This window comes from Podarcis pityusensis (genome assembly GCF_964106645.2).
Source record: "Podarcis pityusensis genome assembly, chromosome: 10".
Classification (NCBI taxonomy): Eukaryota; Metazoa; Chordata; class Lepidosauria; order Squamata; family Lacertidae; genus Podarcis; species Podarcis pityusensis.
In genome coordinates, this window is record NC_138035.1 from 13,862,093 (window position 1) to 13,880,967 (window position 18,875).

The 18,875-nt window shown below is 42.8% G+C and overlaps 1 protein-coding gene across 6 annotated transcripts in view; it reads right to left on the reverse strand.

The window, feature by feature from the left end:
* Positions 1-18,875, reverse strand: part of SOX5 (SRY-box transcription factor 5) — a 764,489-nt gene that overhangs the window by 192,444 nt on the left and 553,170 nt on the right. For all 6 annotated transcript variants that reach the window (XM_081022783.1, XM_081022784.1, XM_081022785.1 and 3 more), the window contains one exon: positions 1,623-1,795. In XM_081022783.1, the coding sequence (XP_080878909.1) occupies positions 1,623-1,795 (173 nt within the window). The remainder of the gene's footprint in view (positions 1-1,622; positions 1,796-18,875) is intronic.

Sequence of the window (18,875 nt, forward strand, 5' to 3'; positions counted from 1 at the left end):
GGGATCCCTTCCAATTCTACAATTCTATGTTATGTGCATTTCCCTTAATATATGCATTTTGGTGTTGTTTTTTTAAGGTAGCTGGATTTTTGTTCTCACCTTCATTAGGCATGTCTGCAGTAAAATACAAACTGAATGAACTTCTACATCCCTTCTCCAGTGTGCTTATTTCTAACAAATCACAGGTGCCAACTCCTAGGGGCTGAGGTTGCTTCGCTGCCCCCCCAAAAAAATATTTGAGGGGGAATAATGGGATAAAAGGAAGATGGAATAAAAGGAAACATCTTGGCAGAATCAGACTGATCCCTGTATTGTATGAATATAAGTTCGTAGAGAGGTAAAAAGAAATTATATAAGAAATATGTAACTGTGCGGTATAAAGTAATGGATAGATAAAGTACAGTGAGATTAATTGGAAGTCAGTTTTAAATTTCTTCTAAGTTTTATAATTATGTTCAGTATCAGGAGTATGTATTATGGTAATTATATTAATCTTCTTGTATCTTATAGTGTGGTGGTTTTTTTGTTACTTGTTTGTTAGATTGTATGTTTGTTTACTTGTATGTATGTCTGTTTTCTCATAAATGCATTTATTTTAAATTAATAAAGATATATTTTAAAATAAATAAAAACAATATTTGAGGGGGCGTTCCCCTAAGTTGATGGGCATTGCCATTCAAATGGTGTGGGTGGGTGTGCCACGTCACATGATCAAGTATACAGGGTTGGGTTTACCTGCCCCATCCCAATATTTTGTTCAAGTTGGCACCTCTGTCATATATACTGTATCCATACAGGCTACTAATCCTGATGGCTCTGCTCCACTTCCACTGCCGGAAGTGCTATTCTTCTGAATACCAGTAACTGGAAACCACAGAAGGGGATAAGGCTCTTGCAGTTAGATCTTACTTGCTTACCCCATTGGCTTCTGGGTTGACATCTGTGACCAGCATTCCTGAAATATACTCGGAGCCGAGTGTGGATTCCATGCTCTTTATTCAGCTCATAGTAGTGAGGAATGCAAGTTTCCCCGAAATGTCTGCTTTATATGCATTATTTACACAATGGGCCCCACGTGATTGGCTAATTCTGGGATTCTCCTGTAGGCCAATCAGGTTGCGGATTAACTTCCACCAGGAGTTGGATTGGGTGGCTCCTGCGGACTAATCAGACTGCTGCATCCTGGATCCTATTGTTCTAGGACCAATCAGACTGCTGCATTCTGGATCCTATTGTTCTAGGACCAATCAGACTGCTGCATTCTGGATCCTATTGTTCTAGGACCAATCAGACTGCTGCATTTTGGACCCTATTCAACTCAGTACATAACAATTCCATAACGTGAAATGCTTAAAGTTGCTAATTTGCGCGCGCGCACACACACACACACACACACACTAAGTTAACGAATACTTTTTCATGCATTTTAGCCAACTTTTCATTCATTCCCTGCCCCCCATCCTCCCAATAAATAACTAAACTAATTCCTGGGCTCGGATCCTGCAATATTTCACACCTCCTTAAAATAAGGATATGTTAATGGAGTGTTACTATTCCGCCCCCCCCACACACACTAAAGAGGGGGACTAGATTAAAAGTCCCTTTTAATAATAATCACTCACCTGTTCCTGTTGCTGCTTGGCCAGCTCCATTTGCTGGCGCTGCTTCTCAATTTGTGAGGCCGCCAGCTTCTTCTGCTCATCGTGAGCCGCCAACAGCTGCTCCCGCAAACTGGTCAGCTGATTGATCATGCCCATGAGCTGCCTCTCTTTCTCAGCTAGGCTCTCTGGAGTCCCTGAGCATCATATGGTGACAAAAGGTAAGGGGAGGAGGGGGGAGAGAGAGGTTGGGGGGGGGGAGAGAGAAGAGAGAATGAGAAGCAAGAACTGGGTACCGTTCCAAAGGACAGCTCCTGTAAGGCACGGCAGAAAATGCATCTTGCCACACAGACATATGTTTGGGAGACTAACCCATTATTTACTTACTTACTCAAAATATTCTGTCCCTGTCTTTGCTGTTCATCCAAGTGTCCTGATCTAGAAATACTTGGGCAATAACAGTGGCCTCCCTGTACAACGGCGCTGTGCCAAAATCTGCCTCCCAATTTCTCATTAAGTTTTCCTCCCTGGAAAAAGCAGCTTCTATTTTTTTCTGTCTCATTTTCAGGACACTCCAGAAATTTCTTTTAGGCTTTTCATGGCTGATTTTATCATTGTGAAGTAGGTGTGTGGGCTTCTCTCTCTCTCTCTCTCTCTCTCTCTCTCTCTCTCTCTCTGTCTCTCTCTCTCTCCATGAATCATTTCTTCAGCACCCTGTAGCCTCCCTGGTTGCCTGCACTTTCTGATCTGAAGAAGAAGAAGAGGAGTTTGGATTTGATATCCCACTTTATCAATACCCGAAGGAGTCTCAAAGCGGCTAACATTCTCCTTTCCCTTCCTCCCCCACAACAAACACTCTGTGAGGTGAGTGAGGCTGAGAGACTTCAAAGAAGTGCGACTAGCCCAAGGTCACCCAGCAGCTGCATGTGGAGGAACGAACCCGGTTCACCAGATTACGAGTCTACCGCTCTTAACCACTACACCACACTGGCTCTCCCCAAGGGCTTTATATCTCACAGTGGCTTCCTCTTGGCTGTAGCTGAAGGGTGGGCATCTGGGGAGGCTGCAGTGTTGAGAGACAAAGATGCTCACAGACACCCAGAGGCGCTGACTTCCAAGGAAAAATGGATGGGCTTAAGTTGTGCGTGTGACATCAAGACACCGGGAGGAGCCAGTGGCAGAACCAAAAGCAGAGGCAGTACAGTTTCAATGGCTGGCTGCTACTCCTGCCACCACCACTAGCCAGGGGCTGCTTCCCTGCTCCTTCCCCTCTGCGGCAGGAGGAGGAGGAGAAGGAGCCAGTCCCTGAAGCCACACAGCGCTCAGCTCCGCAATTGGCCTCCTCTGCCACCTTTGAGCACTAGGGACCCCCAGCACCCTCCTTTAGTTGAGGGCCAAACGGGCTCAGCCCTAGGAGATGATGTCCCTGCACACAGTTTTGTGTGACTTTGAGAAACGTATTGCCAGGGAAAAACGAAGTTGATTCTCAAAGACAGTCAGCAGCACAAAATCAACAATAAAAACAAGCTTAAAACTAAAACCGCAATCCAAGACACAGAAATAACACATATAATTGCCAATAGTTCATCAGTCAAAAAACCCAGTTGCTTCAAATTATCCAAAATTACCCCTGAAGGCTTATTGGAAGAAACAAATCTATTCTGCCTGACCAAAGCCAAGAGGTCTTCCAACAGAGAGCATTCCATTGTTTATATGTCACATGGGGTCTGGATGAATCTGTCAATTTCAGTTTCTCATTTTTCCAACCTTAAATTCTCCACATTTCCTCATGAAAATCTTCACGAAAGCCAAGGCCTTCTGAACTACATTGTCAAGTGTTAGAGGGGGAAAGACCTGTCCATTTTAGTTTCTTCCACTTTGAAAATCTGTCAGCAATTTAGCATGAATAAACACATTTTTGTATACTGTTTTTCTTAATGTCCACAATTTTGCAATTTCCCTAATATAATGCATTTTTATGTTATTTTCACTAATGTGTACATCTGAAGCACACTGCCCCCCAATATATGCATTTTTTTGTAAGTCCTGGTTGGAAAACTGCATTGCAAAGTTCAGTTCATTTTTGTAGGATGGCTGTGTTGCGGTTCTCATATTGTTTCAGAAAGTTCAAATTTGATAGATATGGATTTAATCTGCGAGCCGGATCCAGAGGGCAATTGGGCCTGATCTGGCCCGCGGACCTTAGTTTGCCAACCCCTGTGTTAGGGCATTACTGCCTAAAGAGTGGTTGCTGCATACAATGATTGTCACCACATAGGAGTCGTGGAATTTCGTTTCTGTGTCAGAAATTCATCTCTCCTCATACTACGCAGTCCTCATGACGTCTGCTAGAAATGCAATCAGTGGGATGAAACTATAACACTTTATTTACAGTTTTCCCAAGCTTTGTGCGAGAGAAAGGGAACAGCGCCGCATGGTAAAATATTAAGAGAAAGGGAGGGAACCCTTCTAATTTGCAGTTTTCACTTCAAATGCCATCGGAGACCAAGGCGTCGTTGCCGCAATGTGTTTGCCACCTGGACACGCAATTAGACTGAAGTGTCTGTTACAAGTCTTTGCATCCAAAGAGTTGTTATGCAAAAGGAATTAGCAGCTCCCCCCACCAAATGCTACAGCTGGAATTCTCCTAAAAGGGCAATTCCTCAATTTCAAGATCAGCTATACAGAAGCAGTCACACCATTGGCCTTCATGTTGTAAAACATGTTTGATGTTATATAAATGCTTCGGCAGGGAGATAAGTAACAGCATGTAGAACAGAGAAGTGGAAATCTGAAGAGAGAGAAAATGCAGAATTTGAGTCAAGACAGCAATTGCCAGCAGACCCAAGGCAATTCACCTTCCACTTCTGCAGAAGAGACCTTTCCATACACGCAAAATCCATTTCTTAGCATGCAATAATAGCTGTGTTCCTGCATGCACCACAGATTCCAATGGTGTGATCTGCGATCAACTTTGACCTTCTGAAAAATATACGTAGCCCCCTTAATCTACCTGGGATAAGTATGAGAAAAGATAAGACAGTCTGTGGAAAAACCTGAAATCACGAAAGTCAGAGTGGAGTTAAAATGGACCCACCACCACTCCCCCTCTAGTAGCAAATTGGCTGGTTGTGTGCTGATTATTCTGAAGGTGACACACACACAAAAATAAGATAGTGGTTTCTACAGGAGATTACCAAGGAATTAAGTTTGGATTTTTAAAAAAAAAATGTTAAGAAAGTGCTTGTTTTTGTGTGAAGCTGGTCCTAAACTTGAGCGCTTTAATGCTAAGGGAAGATTTCACTGGGATGGGAAAGGAAGAAAGGTGTATTTTCCCATTCTTTCTCTCCTGAAGCCTCGCCCAACCCTGTGAGACCCAAAAACTGCTAGAAGACTTCTGCATGGGATGGTCACTTATACGTCAACCCCAAAGGGGAGATGCATTCCCAAAAGGGATGTTGGGAGACCAATATTCTCCCCTCACAGAGCTACTGTTATTAGAGATCCCCAAGAAGAGGGGTTCGTTGTTAAACCACTCTGGAAACTGTAGCTCTGTGAGGGAGAATACTGGTCTCCCCACAACTCTCAGCACCTATAACAAACTACATTTCCCAGAATTCTCTGCAGAGGAAGCCATGACTGTTTGAAGTGACACGATACGGCTTTAAATGTAGAAGTGCAGATGGGGCCCATCCGCTATTCCACACTGATAGAGTTCCATCTAAAGTCAGCCACTCTGACTACATCCCAATGTAACAAGTTTGATCGCAACTAACTTAAAGAGTGCAATTGCCTTCAATAGGACTTAGTTATGGCTACATTTAGCTGGATCAAGTCTGGTTTATTTGTTTATATATTTATTAAATGTTGATAGCCTTAGAATCAAGGGCTTGGATGATGATGGACATTCAGCTTTTCTTTTTTAATTTTAAAATATCTGTACTGAAATTCTGTTTTCATCAATATGTTAGGCATATCTTCCTGGATTCAAACATACAATCAATAACAGCCATCTACATTTAATTTTAAAAAGTGTACCATTTCAAACAACAGTAATTAATTTCCTGCATCATTGCGGGAAAACGGGGATATAAATTAGTAGCAGCAGTAGTTGTATTTATTCAATTTATATACCACGCTTTACAAAACAGCAACGATAAAAACATTAAAAACCATACTGACGGACAGCCTAGTAGCAAAATAGTCACAATAATAACAGCCCTCCCCACCCTACACACTTTCACGGGCCATGGCCTGGGTTAAAGAGGAATGTTTTTGCCTGCCTTCTAAAGACATGTAGTGACAGCACCAGGCGAGCCTATCTGGGGAGAGCATTCCACAACTGGGGAACCACCATAATAAAGGCCTGTTCTCTTGTTGCCACCGTCCAAACCTTTCTGGGAAGAATGACATAGAGAAGAGACTCAGAGGACAAGTGTAGGGGCTGGGTCAATTTGTATGGGGGAGAGCCAAAGTAAATAAAGAAATATATAAATGCAAAGTAAATAAATAATACATAAATAAACCAAGAAGCTAAAGATGCAGATCAACTTAAGAAAGAATAAAAATGACAGGTTGAAATTGAGGCTATTTCTTTTTTTAGTTACCCAAGCTGGCTGGTAAAATGCCAAGTTGCACATACATGCGCCTCTATGCCAACGCAGGCACACAGCCCTCCAGTGCGAACAACTCAACTATCAAAATGAGACTTTATTTTTTAACTGAAACAGGGAAGGCACACCAAGGCTTAATGTATTTGCAGCCAACCTATTGATTGGCAGGTTGTCACAGTATGACGTGCCTCTGCCTGCTCACATCGCCAGCAGAGGAAAACGGGAGAGCACTCCCGCTTTCCCTTCCCTCTTGTCTCAAGGCTGAAGACGACGACAGAGACAAGCTTGATGAGCTCAAATATAATACCTCCGAACATACCCCTCAAGTTACTCTAATTGACAGGGACGTCCCTGCTTTGAACCTAAGCTTTTAAGCTGTCCTCCATCCCTTATTATCCTTGCAATACCCCCTGATTTTTCACCACGGGTTCCTGTGCTTCTGCATTCGCTGGCAACGTCTCTTCAGGACTCCAAGGAATGATGGTTGCGGGAGGCGGGGAAGAAAGACCCAGTTCAAACCAGAACAGGAGCAGGAGACGACTCTTGTATTCATGCCCTGCTAGTGGGATTCTCAGAAGTATCAGAATGTCCACTATGAGAGGAGGATGCTGAACGAGAGGGGTCTTTGGTCTTTGGTTCTCAGCCTCATTCCCTTTCGATTCTGCAGAATGGGGGTAACAGTAGCACTGCCAAACTTACAGAGCTGTTGTAAGCGCTGATGAAATGATAAATGCGTGAAGTGCCTTGAAGCAGTATATAAATCCTATTGATTTATGAAAAAACATTTCTATATTGCCAGCTCATACAGAACATCAATGTAGTTTCCAATAGCAATGAACATAAAGTATCATAAAACCATACAAAATAACCATTGGAATGGCTGGCTAATCAAGAAAATATAAACAGCTGCATAGGACTGTTGGCACAAAAAAAGTTCTCAAGAACCAATGGATTCAAGTTACAAGAAAGGGGATTCTGACAAAACATCAGGAGGAACTTCATGACAGTAAGAGCTGTTTGACAGAGGAATGGACTCCCTTGGAAGGTTGTGGACCCTTCTTCCATGGAGGTTTTTAAGAAGTGTTTGGATGGGCATCTGTCAGGGATGTTTCGAACTTCAAAATGGAACGCGTAATGCTGGTGGTCAACCAAAGATGTTTAAAGACTGTCTCAAGGCAAATCTAAAAAAAAAGGAAGTATAAACACCAACAACTGGGAAACACTGGCCTGCGAGCACTCCAATTGGAGAACAGCCTTTACCAAAGGTGTCATAGGCTTTGAAGACACTCGAACTCAGAACGCAAGGCAGAAACTTGCTAAGAGGAAGGCACACTTGGCAAATCCACACCATGATCAACTCCTGCCCGGGAACCAATGTCCCCACTGTGGAAGGACGTGTGGATCCAGAATTGGCCTCCACAGTCACTTACGGACTCACTGTTAAAACCGTGTTTATGGAAGACGATCTTGCTTGGCTATGAGTGATCGCCAAAGAAGAAGAAAAAGTTGAGATTGGGTTGGACTAGATGACACTTCCAACACCACAGTTCTATGACTCCATGAATATTGTTCCTATTGCAGAGACCTCAGCTATGCCCTCCAAATTCCTTATAACTCTGCATGCTGTCCATTCAGAAACCACCAGACACGGCTGGCTCTTCCATAAGGAAAAGCGAGGTAATGAATTGGTGCTCCCTCAGTTCACTGCTTGTCTCTGCTGGCCAGCCCTGTTGCCACCCACCCAGTGGACCAACATACCCCGTACCTTGCTCTAGCAAGGACCCAAGGAATCCTTCTCTCAAAGTTTGACATTCTGGGCAGAGTGGCCATGACAGCACCCCTAAGCATTAACACAGTGGCTAACAATGCCTAAAATTTAAACTATGCCACCCCTGACAAGGAAAATAAAGAACTTATTTATGTATGCTACAACAGCAGCAGGAGTCTTGATAGCACAAGGATGGAAGAATGAGGACACTCCGACAAAAGTACAGTGGCAAGAGAAATTGATGAACTATGCAGAACTGGTGAAATTGACATGCAAATTGTGAGATAAGGACAACTGTGACTTTAAAGAAGACTGGGAGCCTTTTACAAATTATTTAAAAAGACAACAAATGAACTGGACTCCTTGGCAGGTTTTGAATAAACATACACAAATTTACTGAGGGTTAACATAGTAGACAGATAATATAAGGATGTGTACAATTTTACAACATGCAGAAGTTAATATAGGTTGAGAAATCAGAGAGAGGAGCTGAGGGAAGTCTTAGAGGGGAGGGTTTGTGGGGGAGGTGGGAGGTAGGAAATGGGGGGAAATAATGAAGATGATTTACTTTGATAATTCATTATGTTGAAATTGTTAATAAATTAAAAAACAACAACAACTATGCCACCCCTGATATTAGGCATTGTTAGCTACTGCAGGAATTCATGTCAGCGGCATAGGCACTTTCACAGCCACCCCACCAAGAACGCCTAGCTGTGAGGGAAGACTCCGCCAAATCATTCTTTTAGCAAGAGGGAGAGAGAGGAAGAGAGCATCCTAAGGGGTGCTTCCGTCACCGCCAAACTAGCTGGCCAAGAAACCAACAAAAATAAGCTGAGATGAAGGGCTGCCGCTGCCACAATGAAGAGGGTGAGGGGTGGCAAAGGTGTTGCCGGCTCAGATGGCACAACCTCTTGCACTGGCCCTGCTGTCAGAAATACGTCCCATTTCACTACATAGCAGGAAACGTATGAAGCTATATTATGCTCAGTCACCCCACCGATCCATCTTAGCCAGAGCTTAATACTCTGACTCAGCTTTCTAAGATCTGAGGCAGGGGTACTTCTAATTCCTACACCTAAGCCCCCCCCCCCCAATAGCTGGAGATGTCAGTCACTGAACTAAGGACCTATTTATACAAAGATGTGTTCTGTCACTAGCCTAGATACGGCCTATCAAGCATAGTGAAACCCACCAGCTATATATAATGGAGAACTCCCTTCCCACTGGTTTCAGCTCCAGACAGGCAGTAAGAAAAGGAGAAGTTGAGAAGATTATGGGTTGCCCCAAGTGGCTGGTGGACCACAAGTTCTGCATGCCTGATCATCTGGCTTAACCCAGGTTCAGTCTTAACTAACAGGTCTCCATGTCTCTCTGATCACGACATTCCTCATAGAGATATTGCTTGATAGTACAATAATGTTTGGGGTGTGGGGAATTGATGCTAAGAATAAAAGAGCGAAAATCTGTACTTGCCTATTCACTGCTCATTCAACCCCCTATTGCTAAATTTCAGCAATGTCGCTTTGCATTTAGACTTCGTTATTTTTAGTTGTTAAAAAATGGGTTTGTGAGAGAAGACCCTTGTTTCACAATCCATGAGGATTTTACAATGTCTTCCCATCACTGTTCTGTCCTTCTGAATTAAAAGTGGCTGAACACCCCAATCCTAAGCGTTCTTAGGATTCCCTTCCCCCAATGGAATTTGCTTCTCAATAAAAATAAATGTTCATGCATGATTAGCTGTACCAGCTGAGTGTGGGGATGTTCATCAGAAAGCATCTTCCACAGCGAAGACAGCAGTGGTGATGTCTATGCAGAACAAAATTTCATTGAGTTTACCTGGGAGTAAGTATGTATCACAGGAATGGGAGACCTGCACCTCTCTTCCTTAAATGTTGCTGGACTACAACTCCTGTCACCTTTTACCATGATGGCTGGGGCTGTTGGGAGTTGGAGCCCAAACAGATCTGGAGCGCCATAGATTTCCCATCATTGGTGCTTCAGATTACAGCCTTGGATGCAAACTCAGTCTCCGATCTTCCCCTCTCTGCGTAGCTTGAACAAGAGGCTACACATCCAGCTGCTAATTATTACAGATGCCAATGCCAGGTAGAATTTGGTTTATAAGGAAGGTTTGAGATAATTGTCTGCTCCACCAGAACAACAAGGTGCACTTTTGAAAGTGAACCTAATGGGTTTCTGCAGCGTCCCTCACATGAACCCGTGCCAAAAATTAAGAGAGAGCATTATGGGGGAGAGGACTGACAATGTGGGACAAATCTGACAGAAGTAGCTGCAGGTTTTAGGGATACCTCCGGGAAGCCTATTGCTCGTCTTGTGGATTGAGCTATTGAACACCACAGTGGGTTCTCGTTATCTCTGTAATACTGCCAGGTTTAACAGCGAGGGCCGGTATCCAACCAAAATTAAACGCTATTAAGTCCGACTGATTTCCAGAAGTGAGTTAAATGCATCCCTCATTCTCTCCTATTGAATTTACAGGGGAGTGGGGTGGGGAAGAAAAGGCGCACATCCCCCTCTGAAAAGGATCCCCCAGTTGTTTCCTTTTCAAGGGTCTGATCAGGTCAACCCCTCTTTAGCGATACTGCAACATCAGTATTCACCACCCATTCCCTGCACCCTGAAGTCACTGGGATCTGAAAAGTGCTTAGCTTTGGGCTGAATTGTGTCTTTGCCCAGAAACAATATCCATCAGCTGTTCAAAATATACACAGAAAAACAGTTAAATCTACCTCTGAGTCATTTCACTGTCAGAGTAATGAAGTAAATGGCTTTTGAATTGTTATTGTCTATCTTTCAAAGAAGCATCAGAAAGTACAGTGTGCTATTATTAAACCTAGACAGATGCAATAACATTGTATTAAAGTCGTGGCATAAAATATGACATTTCTTTTTTTGTCCCCCCCCCTCAAAAAAGACAAGTATACTGAGGATTGTTTGTGCCCACCTCCACAAAGTTATCCTTATTGAAACACTCTTTTGAAAAACAGCACACAAGTGGGATAGATTTGTGTGTTTATTTAAAAAAAGTATGCTGTTAATAGTTTCATCTGATTTCCCTCCAGCACTCCACCAAGGCCCATGCAAACTATTCTCTAAATTTGATATTCATTTTTAAAGCAGTATATCTGACATAGCCAATCAACATACATCAATATAGGTTAAAAAAGGTTTAAAAATAATCCAAGGCAAAAACATAGGGTGAACATGAACCGGGCAAGTAGCTGTTAGAAAGCAATGCGGTCTGGGACCACATTAACAGAAGCTGATTGCCAAGATCATAAATAACAATGGGAGAATCGGACAGTTTCAGTTTCTCCTAGTTTCTCATTTTCCCCAGTCATGAATTCAGTTCTCCACATTTCCAAATCAGCATGCTATTTTTTTAAAAGCAAAGAAGTCCTCATAAATATTGGCTTAAAGTAGGCTTCCCAGAGGTATAATTTTTGGCCCCTGTGGAAACAGTATGCTTGTGGTCTCATTCACCAGTTCTTATCTTCTCAGCCTTTGTTTCCCCACAATGTCATTATATCCAACTAGTGGTTTCATTTACAGGTAAATCCATGATGACATCATTACATCCCGTGCAGGGCCATGACATCATCACCATCAAATTCTAAATTGCCTCGGCCAATCAGATTAAAATGGCAATGTGGGCAAATGAGGCTAAGGGCTGTGAGGGCAAAAAGGACAAGGAGAAGGAGGACATCCAAACAACAAGAAGGTGTTTGCAGCGAATGCCAGAAACAGCTGAAAACAAGAGGCTTCTGGAAAGGCATGAAAGGAAACACAAAATAAAGTGAGTCATTTTGGCTCAGCACTCCTCTGTTAGGACAGCTAACGGGAGCTGTCTTTTTTGAAGATTTTAGAGACAGTGAGAATTTGTTGGGCTTATTGTGATGGATGTTTCAGTACAGCACAGGGCAATTCGCCTGCTTAAGTAAGGAAGAATGGATTTCACACTCTTCCTAATACATCCACACACATTTCTGGTACTGGATGTTTCCAACTGTGTTTTCCTTTAATGGATGTTCTTCATTCTAATCTATACACACTGAATACTTATGCGATGGTTCTATGCAAATGTAAGTACTTCAGCAAAGCAGTATTTGCCAGCCTGCTGCTGTCCAGATGTTATGGGCTACTGCAGCTTCCCCTAGTCATATATTAGACAGGTTTTGATGGTGTTTCCTTCATTTTTGCTTCTCCTCCATACCTCATCCAAGTGCCTGAAACTCAACATCTTCAAAACCACTTGAACACAGACCTCATTCCCAGCCACACCATTCGTCTACCAGCATAGTGTGATAGGAATTTTGAGGTCTTAGATATATGTTAAATGTTCATAAGTGTACCAACCAAGCACATACATAGATCAGCACAGGAAGACCGACCTGGAACCATTTTGATTCCCAAACTGTCCCAAACTGACCAAATGTTTTCTCTGCAAGGTCAAAGGAAAATGGAAAAACCTCCCCATTGTCTTTTCCTTCACAAATCCTGTCTTAAGGGTATGTCTGTGTTTGAATAGGGTGTGAGCCTGTGACCTGGCCCAGGAACTAAGTATTTATCATTACAAAAAACTGGCCAGGCTCCCCAGGCAATCCAACCAAGTAACCTGCCAGACAGAAGATAAACAAGGACAGGAGAAAAACAACATTCAAATTTCTGTTTTAAGACCGCCTTTTCTGTGATGTAGGTATGATGTATCTGAGGGGTAGTCTAAGGTTACACCACCTTCTGTAATGTATGTATGATGTTTCTGGGGGTGGTCTTGATCTACAGGGTGGCAATTTCAAAAGTCTTTATAAGGCCTTGCACGCCATTTTTTATGGGTCCCTCCTCTCTCTTGTGGGTGAGGGGAGCACCCTGTTGCAACAGTTTTAATAAAAATCAGGCTTACTAGCTGCTTTGCTTCTCAATATTCTCTGGTTGGCCTCTGTTATCTTCTCCTACCTATAGGGAACCTGTGTAAGGACTCTATATGGGCTCTTGGATACCCCATAAGGGAAAAGGGCAATTTTTGTTTACAACAATAGTCAACCCTGACTGGTAGCAGCTCTCCAGAGTTTTGAACAGGGAATCCCTCCCAGTTTCACCTGGAGATGATGGGGACCTGCTGCCTGCAAAGCTGGTGCTGAGCTACCCTTCCCCAAATTCAGCCGAGGCCTGGGGCTGGTGAGTCTGCCGAACAGATGCAAGGTAGTGCGGACAAGGTTTAGGTTGAAGCAGGAGGTGGGGAACTGTATCCTTAAGCTTTACTCTTCCCAGAACTTTTCACCTCAGGGAAATATGGCTGGGGAGAGGCTTAGTGCAGACTCCCAGGCCTCTAACTACCGGGCTACAGCCACATCCTCCAGGCTCTGCAGAGTCCCTCCTTAAAGCAGAGGCTCTTGGAGGTGTCCCCCTCCTCACACCCTCTCCCCCTCTGGAAATATTTCTCAGGCGAGAGCCTTCCCAAGGCAGATGCCTTCCATTACCAACTCCAAATACATTAAAGAGAAGCCAAGGGAGAAGAAACAGCATGGGCTGCAGTAAACACTGAATGTATCATAAGGAGTGACAAATAATTACATGCATCCTACCTCATTTGATTAAGAATCTCTCTGCCCCTCCCCTCCCTCTCCCTCTGTCCCCCATTTGAAAAAACAACAACAGCTACAAAGCTATCATTAAAAGAGAACCCAGTAGTTCTGACACATCTGGCAAAAAAAGAGAGATGCATTAAAAATTCCTCAAGAACAAATAAATTACATTCACATAGCTACTCTGGGGCCATGCTGCTTTACAGCATCTCTCAGGGAATCTGTGCTAGTATTAACTAAAGGGTTTAAACCAACATTTGTCCTCTTGAATAATCTCCTTATCATGGCTCTCTCCTCCTCCTCCTCTTTCCGAAGGGAAATGTGGTGAACCCTTGTAGCTTTCTTGTCTTCAGTTTCCTGATTACAAGATCCCAAGTGTCACGCAGTGGATTACCCTTCATAACCGGAGCGCTTCCCCCCCCCCCCAACACCTTGCTTGTCTTTCAACTTGTCCAGTGTTACTTAAATGGAATTATCTGTCACAATCCGTATACAGAATCTGCCTAGCCCACTTATCTCAAGTTTCTGTATGTCACCTAACAGATTATCCTTTTTAATCCATACATCGAATCTACATAACATATGTCTTTAATTCACAGGCTCTGATGAGCTATAGTATCACTGAATGGATTATTTCTCTTAATCCATTATTGGCAGTTGTAAGAGCGTTCTCCAAAGAGAACCCACTGCCCCATCTTGGTGACACTAGCATATAAGGGTTTAGTTTTCAGCAGACTAGAGGCCTGTCATATGTTAGACACAGCTTGACATAAGTACCTGTTACTGATGTCCTCTACGCTCCACGATACAGAGCTATACTGTTCAAATAAACGTCTATTTCAGGCCAAATGGGATTTAATGAACTAAGATTAGGCGTGTTGAGGCCACAATTCTGGTGGTGTTCCTTTTAAATCTGGAGTTACCGCAGTGACATTATCCAAGTCAAAACCAATTGTAAGCAGGTGAGACTGAGGGTCAATTTCGTCCCAGTAATACGAAACTTTCTAGTGCAACCTATGACTTGGAGACAAAGGTACCCTTTGAGCCAAACTACACATTACATGGGAGATCTGCAATGGAATCTCCCAAACCTTATTAATTCATACTTTCTGAAACAAAATGTGAACCGAAGCACCGAAATCCTTTGAATTTCACACTGCTGTAAATTTTGTGAATAGGTTTTCCATCTAAGCAATGTATAGAAAAACACATACACTATTGTAAAGTGTGTATATAAATGCGTGCGCATGTGCACACACACACACAGTGGTACCTTGGTTCCCGAAGGGCTTAGCTGATGAACATTTTGGATCCTGAATGCCGCGAACCCAGAAGTAAGTGTTCCGGTTTGAAAACATTTTTTCAGAAGCCAAATATCCATTTTGGCTGTCGGCATTGTTTCCGGGGCCAATCAGCCAATCAGAAGCCACGTGTTGGTTTTCAAACGTTTTGGAAGTTGAACGGACTTCCAAATCGGATTGAGTTCGAGAACCAAGGTACCCCTGTGCGTGCGTATTCATGAAAACGGCATACAGAAGTGCATTATGCATATTAAGATAAATTGTACTAAAATGTTGATGCAATTTCATTAGGACTTTATTTTAAAAAAATAGCAGACTGTTGTGGAAATATGGAGAACTGAACTCAAAATGCTTTTTTAAAAATGAGATATTGAAATTGATAGATCTTCCCACCACAATTAAGAACAGCTATGGTGTATGTGTTGAATTGGACTGGGGACAACAGAATAAGGAGGGGAGGACAACTGTTCTGCCTGCAATATTTTCCTGATGAAGATTATCTCTCCCAAGAGCTGCTATTTGAAAAGACAGACATTTGCCTAGTGCCTCCCCCCCCCCATTGCAACTTTAATGTAGGGTTTTGATCATGATAATTATTCACTTGGGGGGGGGCTGTTCCATCACCTCAGTCTCTCTCCCCCCCCACCGCTATGTGGGAAGTTCCCTTTCTTTGCTTCTAAGTTGTTGTTTGTAGAACATACACACACAGGTGTGACTGGGGATGTTTAGCTACTGGGCTCATTCTAGAGCAGGGATGGCTAACCTATTGCCCTCCCCATGTTGTCAGATTCCAACTCCCATCAGACCCACCCGCAATGGTCAGGAATGTTTGTGGCACCACCATCGAAAATGGGCTCAATCTTGAATATTGCAAAATAGGATATTAATGCATTTGGTGCTACGTTAATATATTTGCTAAATTCTGGTATGATTTCATCCTGTGGGTAGAACTGCCTGTGTTCTACAGAAATATAGAAAGTTGGCAGTTTCCCAACCTGGCAAAGGGGGACAAACAACAGAGCAGTCTGATAGGTTTATATGCCCATTATTACTGGCAAAGTTCAAACTAAGACCAGCATCATTGATTTTCAAATGTTTGGGGGGGGGGGCAGGGGAATGAAAGCAGTCCAGTGATGGCTAGATGAGCCTCAGATATGTAGACTGGAGAGCAAACTATACACACCAAGTAGGTTTTCACACCTAGCAGATCTGAGATATCAAGGCTTCACTAATAAATATGGAAAACATTGCCGAACATGAATTGTCACTGTGAAATTCATCACATATGATGTTTACAGTGATTTTTCCATTTGTCTCTTTCACACACAAATCCAGAATTGAAACAAGAAGTTCCTGATAGACTCTCTCATTCGCTCTCACCGCTGTAAGCATTTCCTTCCTTTTGAAAACTATTAAAATTGCAAAGCTGTGCAGGGACAGCAATGATCACATTTTTGGGTAAACATGCATAGGACTGAGCTATACGATGCCTAGTGTGGTGGCAACCAAATTGTGGGGAGAAAGAAAACAGCCTTCACCTACGATGCACGTCAATCTGTGTTTATGACTAATGTATAATTCAGTGATAAAGACAAAAAAAATCCAGGCAGCACCATCCAAAATCGTTCTCAAGTAACTCTGCACAGGTGAAAAAACATTCTCACAACATGTTTCCCCCCATTCCTGCCTTGGAAATTTCCCTTGAAGATGTCCTGGTGCCAGTTTGCCTACTGCATGCCAATAACCTCGAGAGCAGAAACAAATTCCGAATTTCTTTTCCAGGAATAATTGGCAGCATCCACACAACATGTTTTCACAGGAATCCCATCACAGGAATCATAACTGAAACATGAAAACACACCACACTCCTCCAAAGGATGAAATCTCAATATGGAGCGTAGTTATCAAATGGATTTACAGGAGGGATACTCCTGCCCTGGGATATATATTTTCAGGAACCAACCTATATTTTCTGATTGTATTTTTCTTCCTATGGCAAATATTTATACTGTATCTAATATTGTATTTTATATTGTTGTAACCTACCCTGGAACCATAACGTGAAAGGGCTGGTAATTAATGATGATGATGGTGATGATGATGTAATAATAATAATATGTCTGGCTCCAACCCATTATTTCCAATGCAGGTTTTCTTGGCTGTATCCACACAGAGATTGGTCCACTTTCTGGGTTTCTCATGCTCTCTTGCCCCATTGGGATTCAGCACAAAATGCAATGGTTCAGGTGAGCAAGAAATCACAGCTATTATCATCTACAGGAGAAGACCTTGCTATGGCACCTCTCTGGTCTTGCTCTTTCCATGACAGCATTGCAACCACTGAAGAAAATGTTCTCAAGGCACAGTCTAACCCCCCACTAAGCTTGTCTGGTATAGCTTAACCTCCACTAACAAGATCTTGAGGTCAAGCGGTTTCTCCCCACAGTAATTCACAGGCCTTTTCTCACCTATCATAGGAATATTTGGAAGGGAGGGAAATAGCTTGGTGACATGGGGTTGTTTTCCAAAAAGCGGCTCTCCAAATACTTGAGTGGAGATGACAACTAACGAAGAATCAAGATAAGTAGATTCTAGAGGTGTGCATCAACACCGTGTGTGGTCCAAATTATGAAGAGAACGGGGATGATGCAGGTGAGGTTTTTCCTATCCCCAAATCAGATGGTGAAGTCAACAAGGCTTGCTGAATCAGGTCAGAGTCTCCCCAATGTCCTGAATCACTCTGTGGACAGAGGCATCCCCAAAATCTGCATTTTGCTATTAAAATAAAGGACTGCAGTGTGTGTTTTTTAAGGCGAAACCAATTTGACTAAGGAAACACCCTGATCTCAAGTGAGGGAGGCTGGAAAGGTGGGGGAATATTTCATTTTGATGGAGAGGTCTAGGTTTTGAACACATGCAAATTATTTTCCCAGGGCACCCCAATCACAGCAACCTGAAGAAGCAATGTTTGATGTAACTCATTTGTTCCTTTTTATTCTAACCCCTTTCTGTTTTCCAGCAAACAGCGATTTTTAATTACTTGCTTTCCTTTCCATTTCTTTACATTTCTTTACGTTTGTGTAAACTTCTCTTAAAGTCCCCTGTCCCCAGGTGATATGACTGCGTGTTCATTTGTTGCCTTATTATTATTATTAATTTCCAGCTGGTTTTTCTCCTGGTCTTGTTCAAAGTTTCCTCCTCCTCTTTTTCTCTTTTGAGTGTTCCTGTGATTTCAATATGCTGAATTCTTATCGGCCAGTATTATTAATATTTGTAATATAGATTTCTCTCGTTCCCCACTCAAGGTCTAGTACGTTCCCTCCTCATTCAGCAAACCCTCATTGCCTCTTAAAGGAAGACAAAAAGTTATGGCTATTTTTAGATTCTCCATTATAGTCAATGGAGAGAGGGGTGGGCAGAGCTTCGGATTTCACGTATATGATATGAATGCAACTAACAAATTGAACTGGAAACCACACAGAGTGGAACTGAAACCGACCGGGTTGATTCTTAATGCTACAGATACAAGATGTATCTTGTGGCCCAGTATACACCTCTAGTGGACTCCCCTCTTAAGTTACCAAGGAGGAGGAGATGTCAATGAGACCCCCGTAGGCTAACAGAGCCTTCTTTTTTCATTCTCCCATTCCCCCCTCCCCCTTTTGGCTCATTCTTCTAACTTATTTGGAAGTAGATGAGGAAGGAGTTTGGGGTGGGAGTCAGTGTGGGGTTGCTGTTTTTTGAGGGGCTAGTGGGTAAGGTATACACACCCATCCCTACAAAAGGCTTTAGAACTCCAGCACTGCACACATTCCAGGGCAAAGAAATCTCAATGCCCAAGGTGTCTGGTGGCTGTTTTTCCAAAACGGCAACTGCCAAGACAAATATATCAAAGAATTAATTAAAACTTTGGAGCTGGCGAGCTTGTAATAAATAACCTCGTATTCATGGAGAAAGAATGATGAAAGACTTCTTTCCAATACACG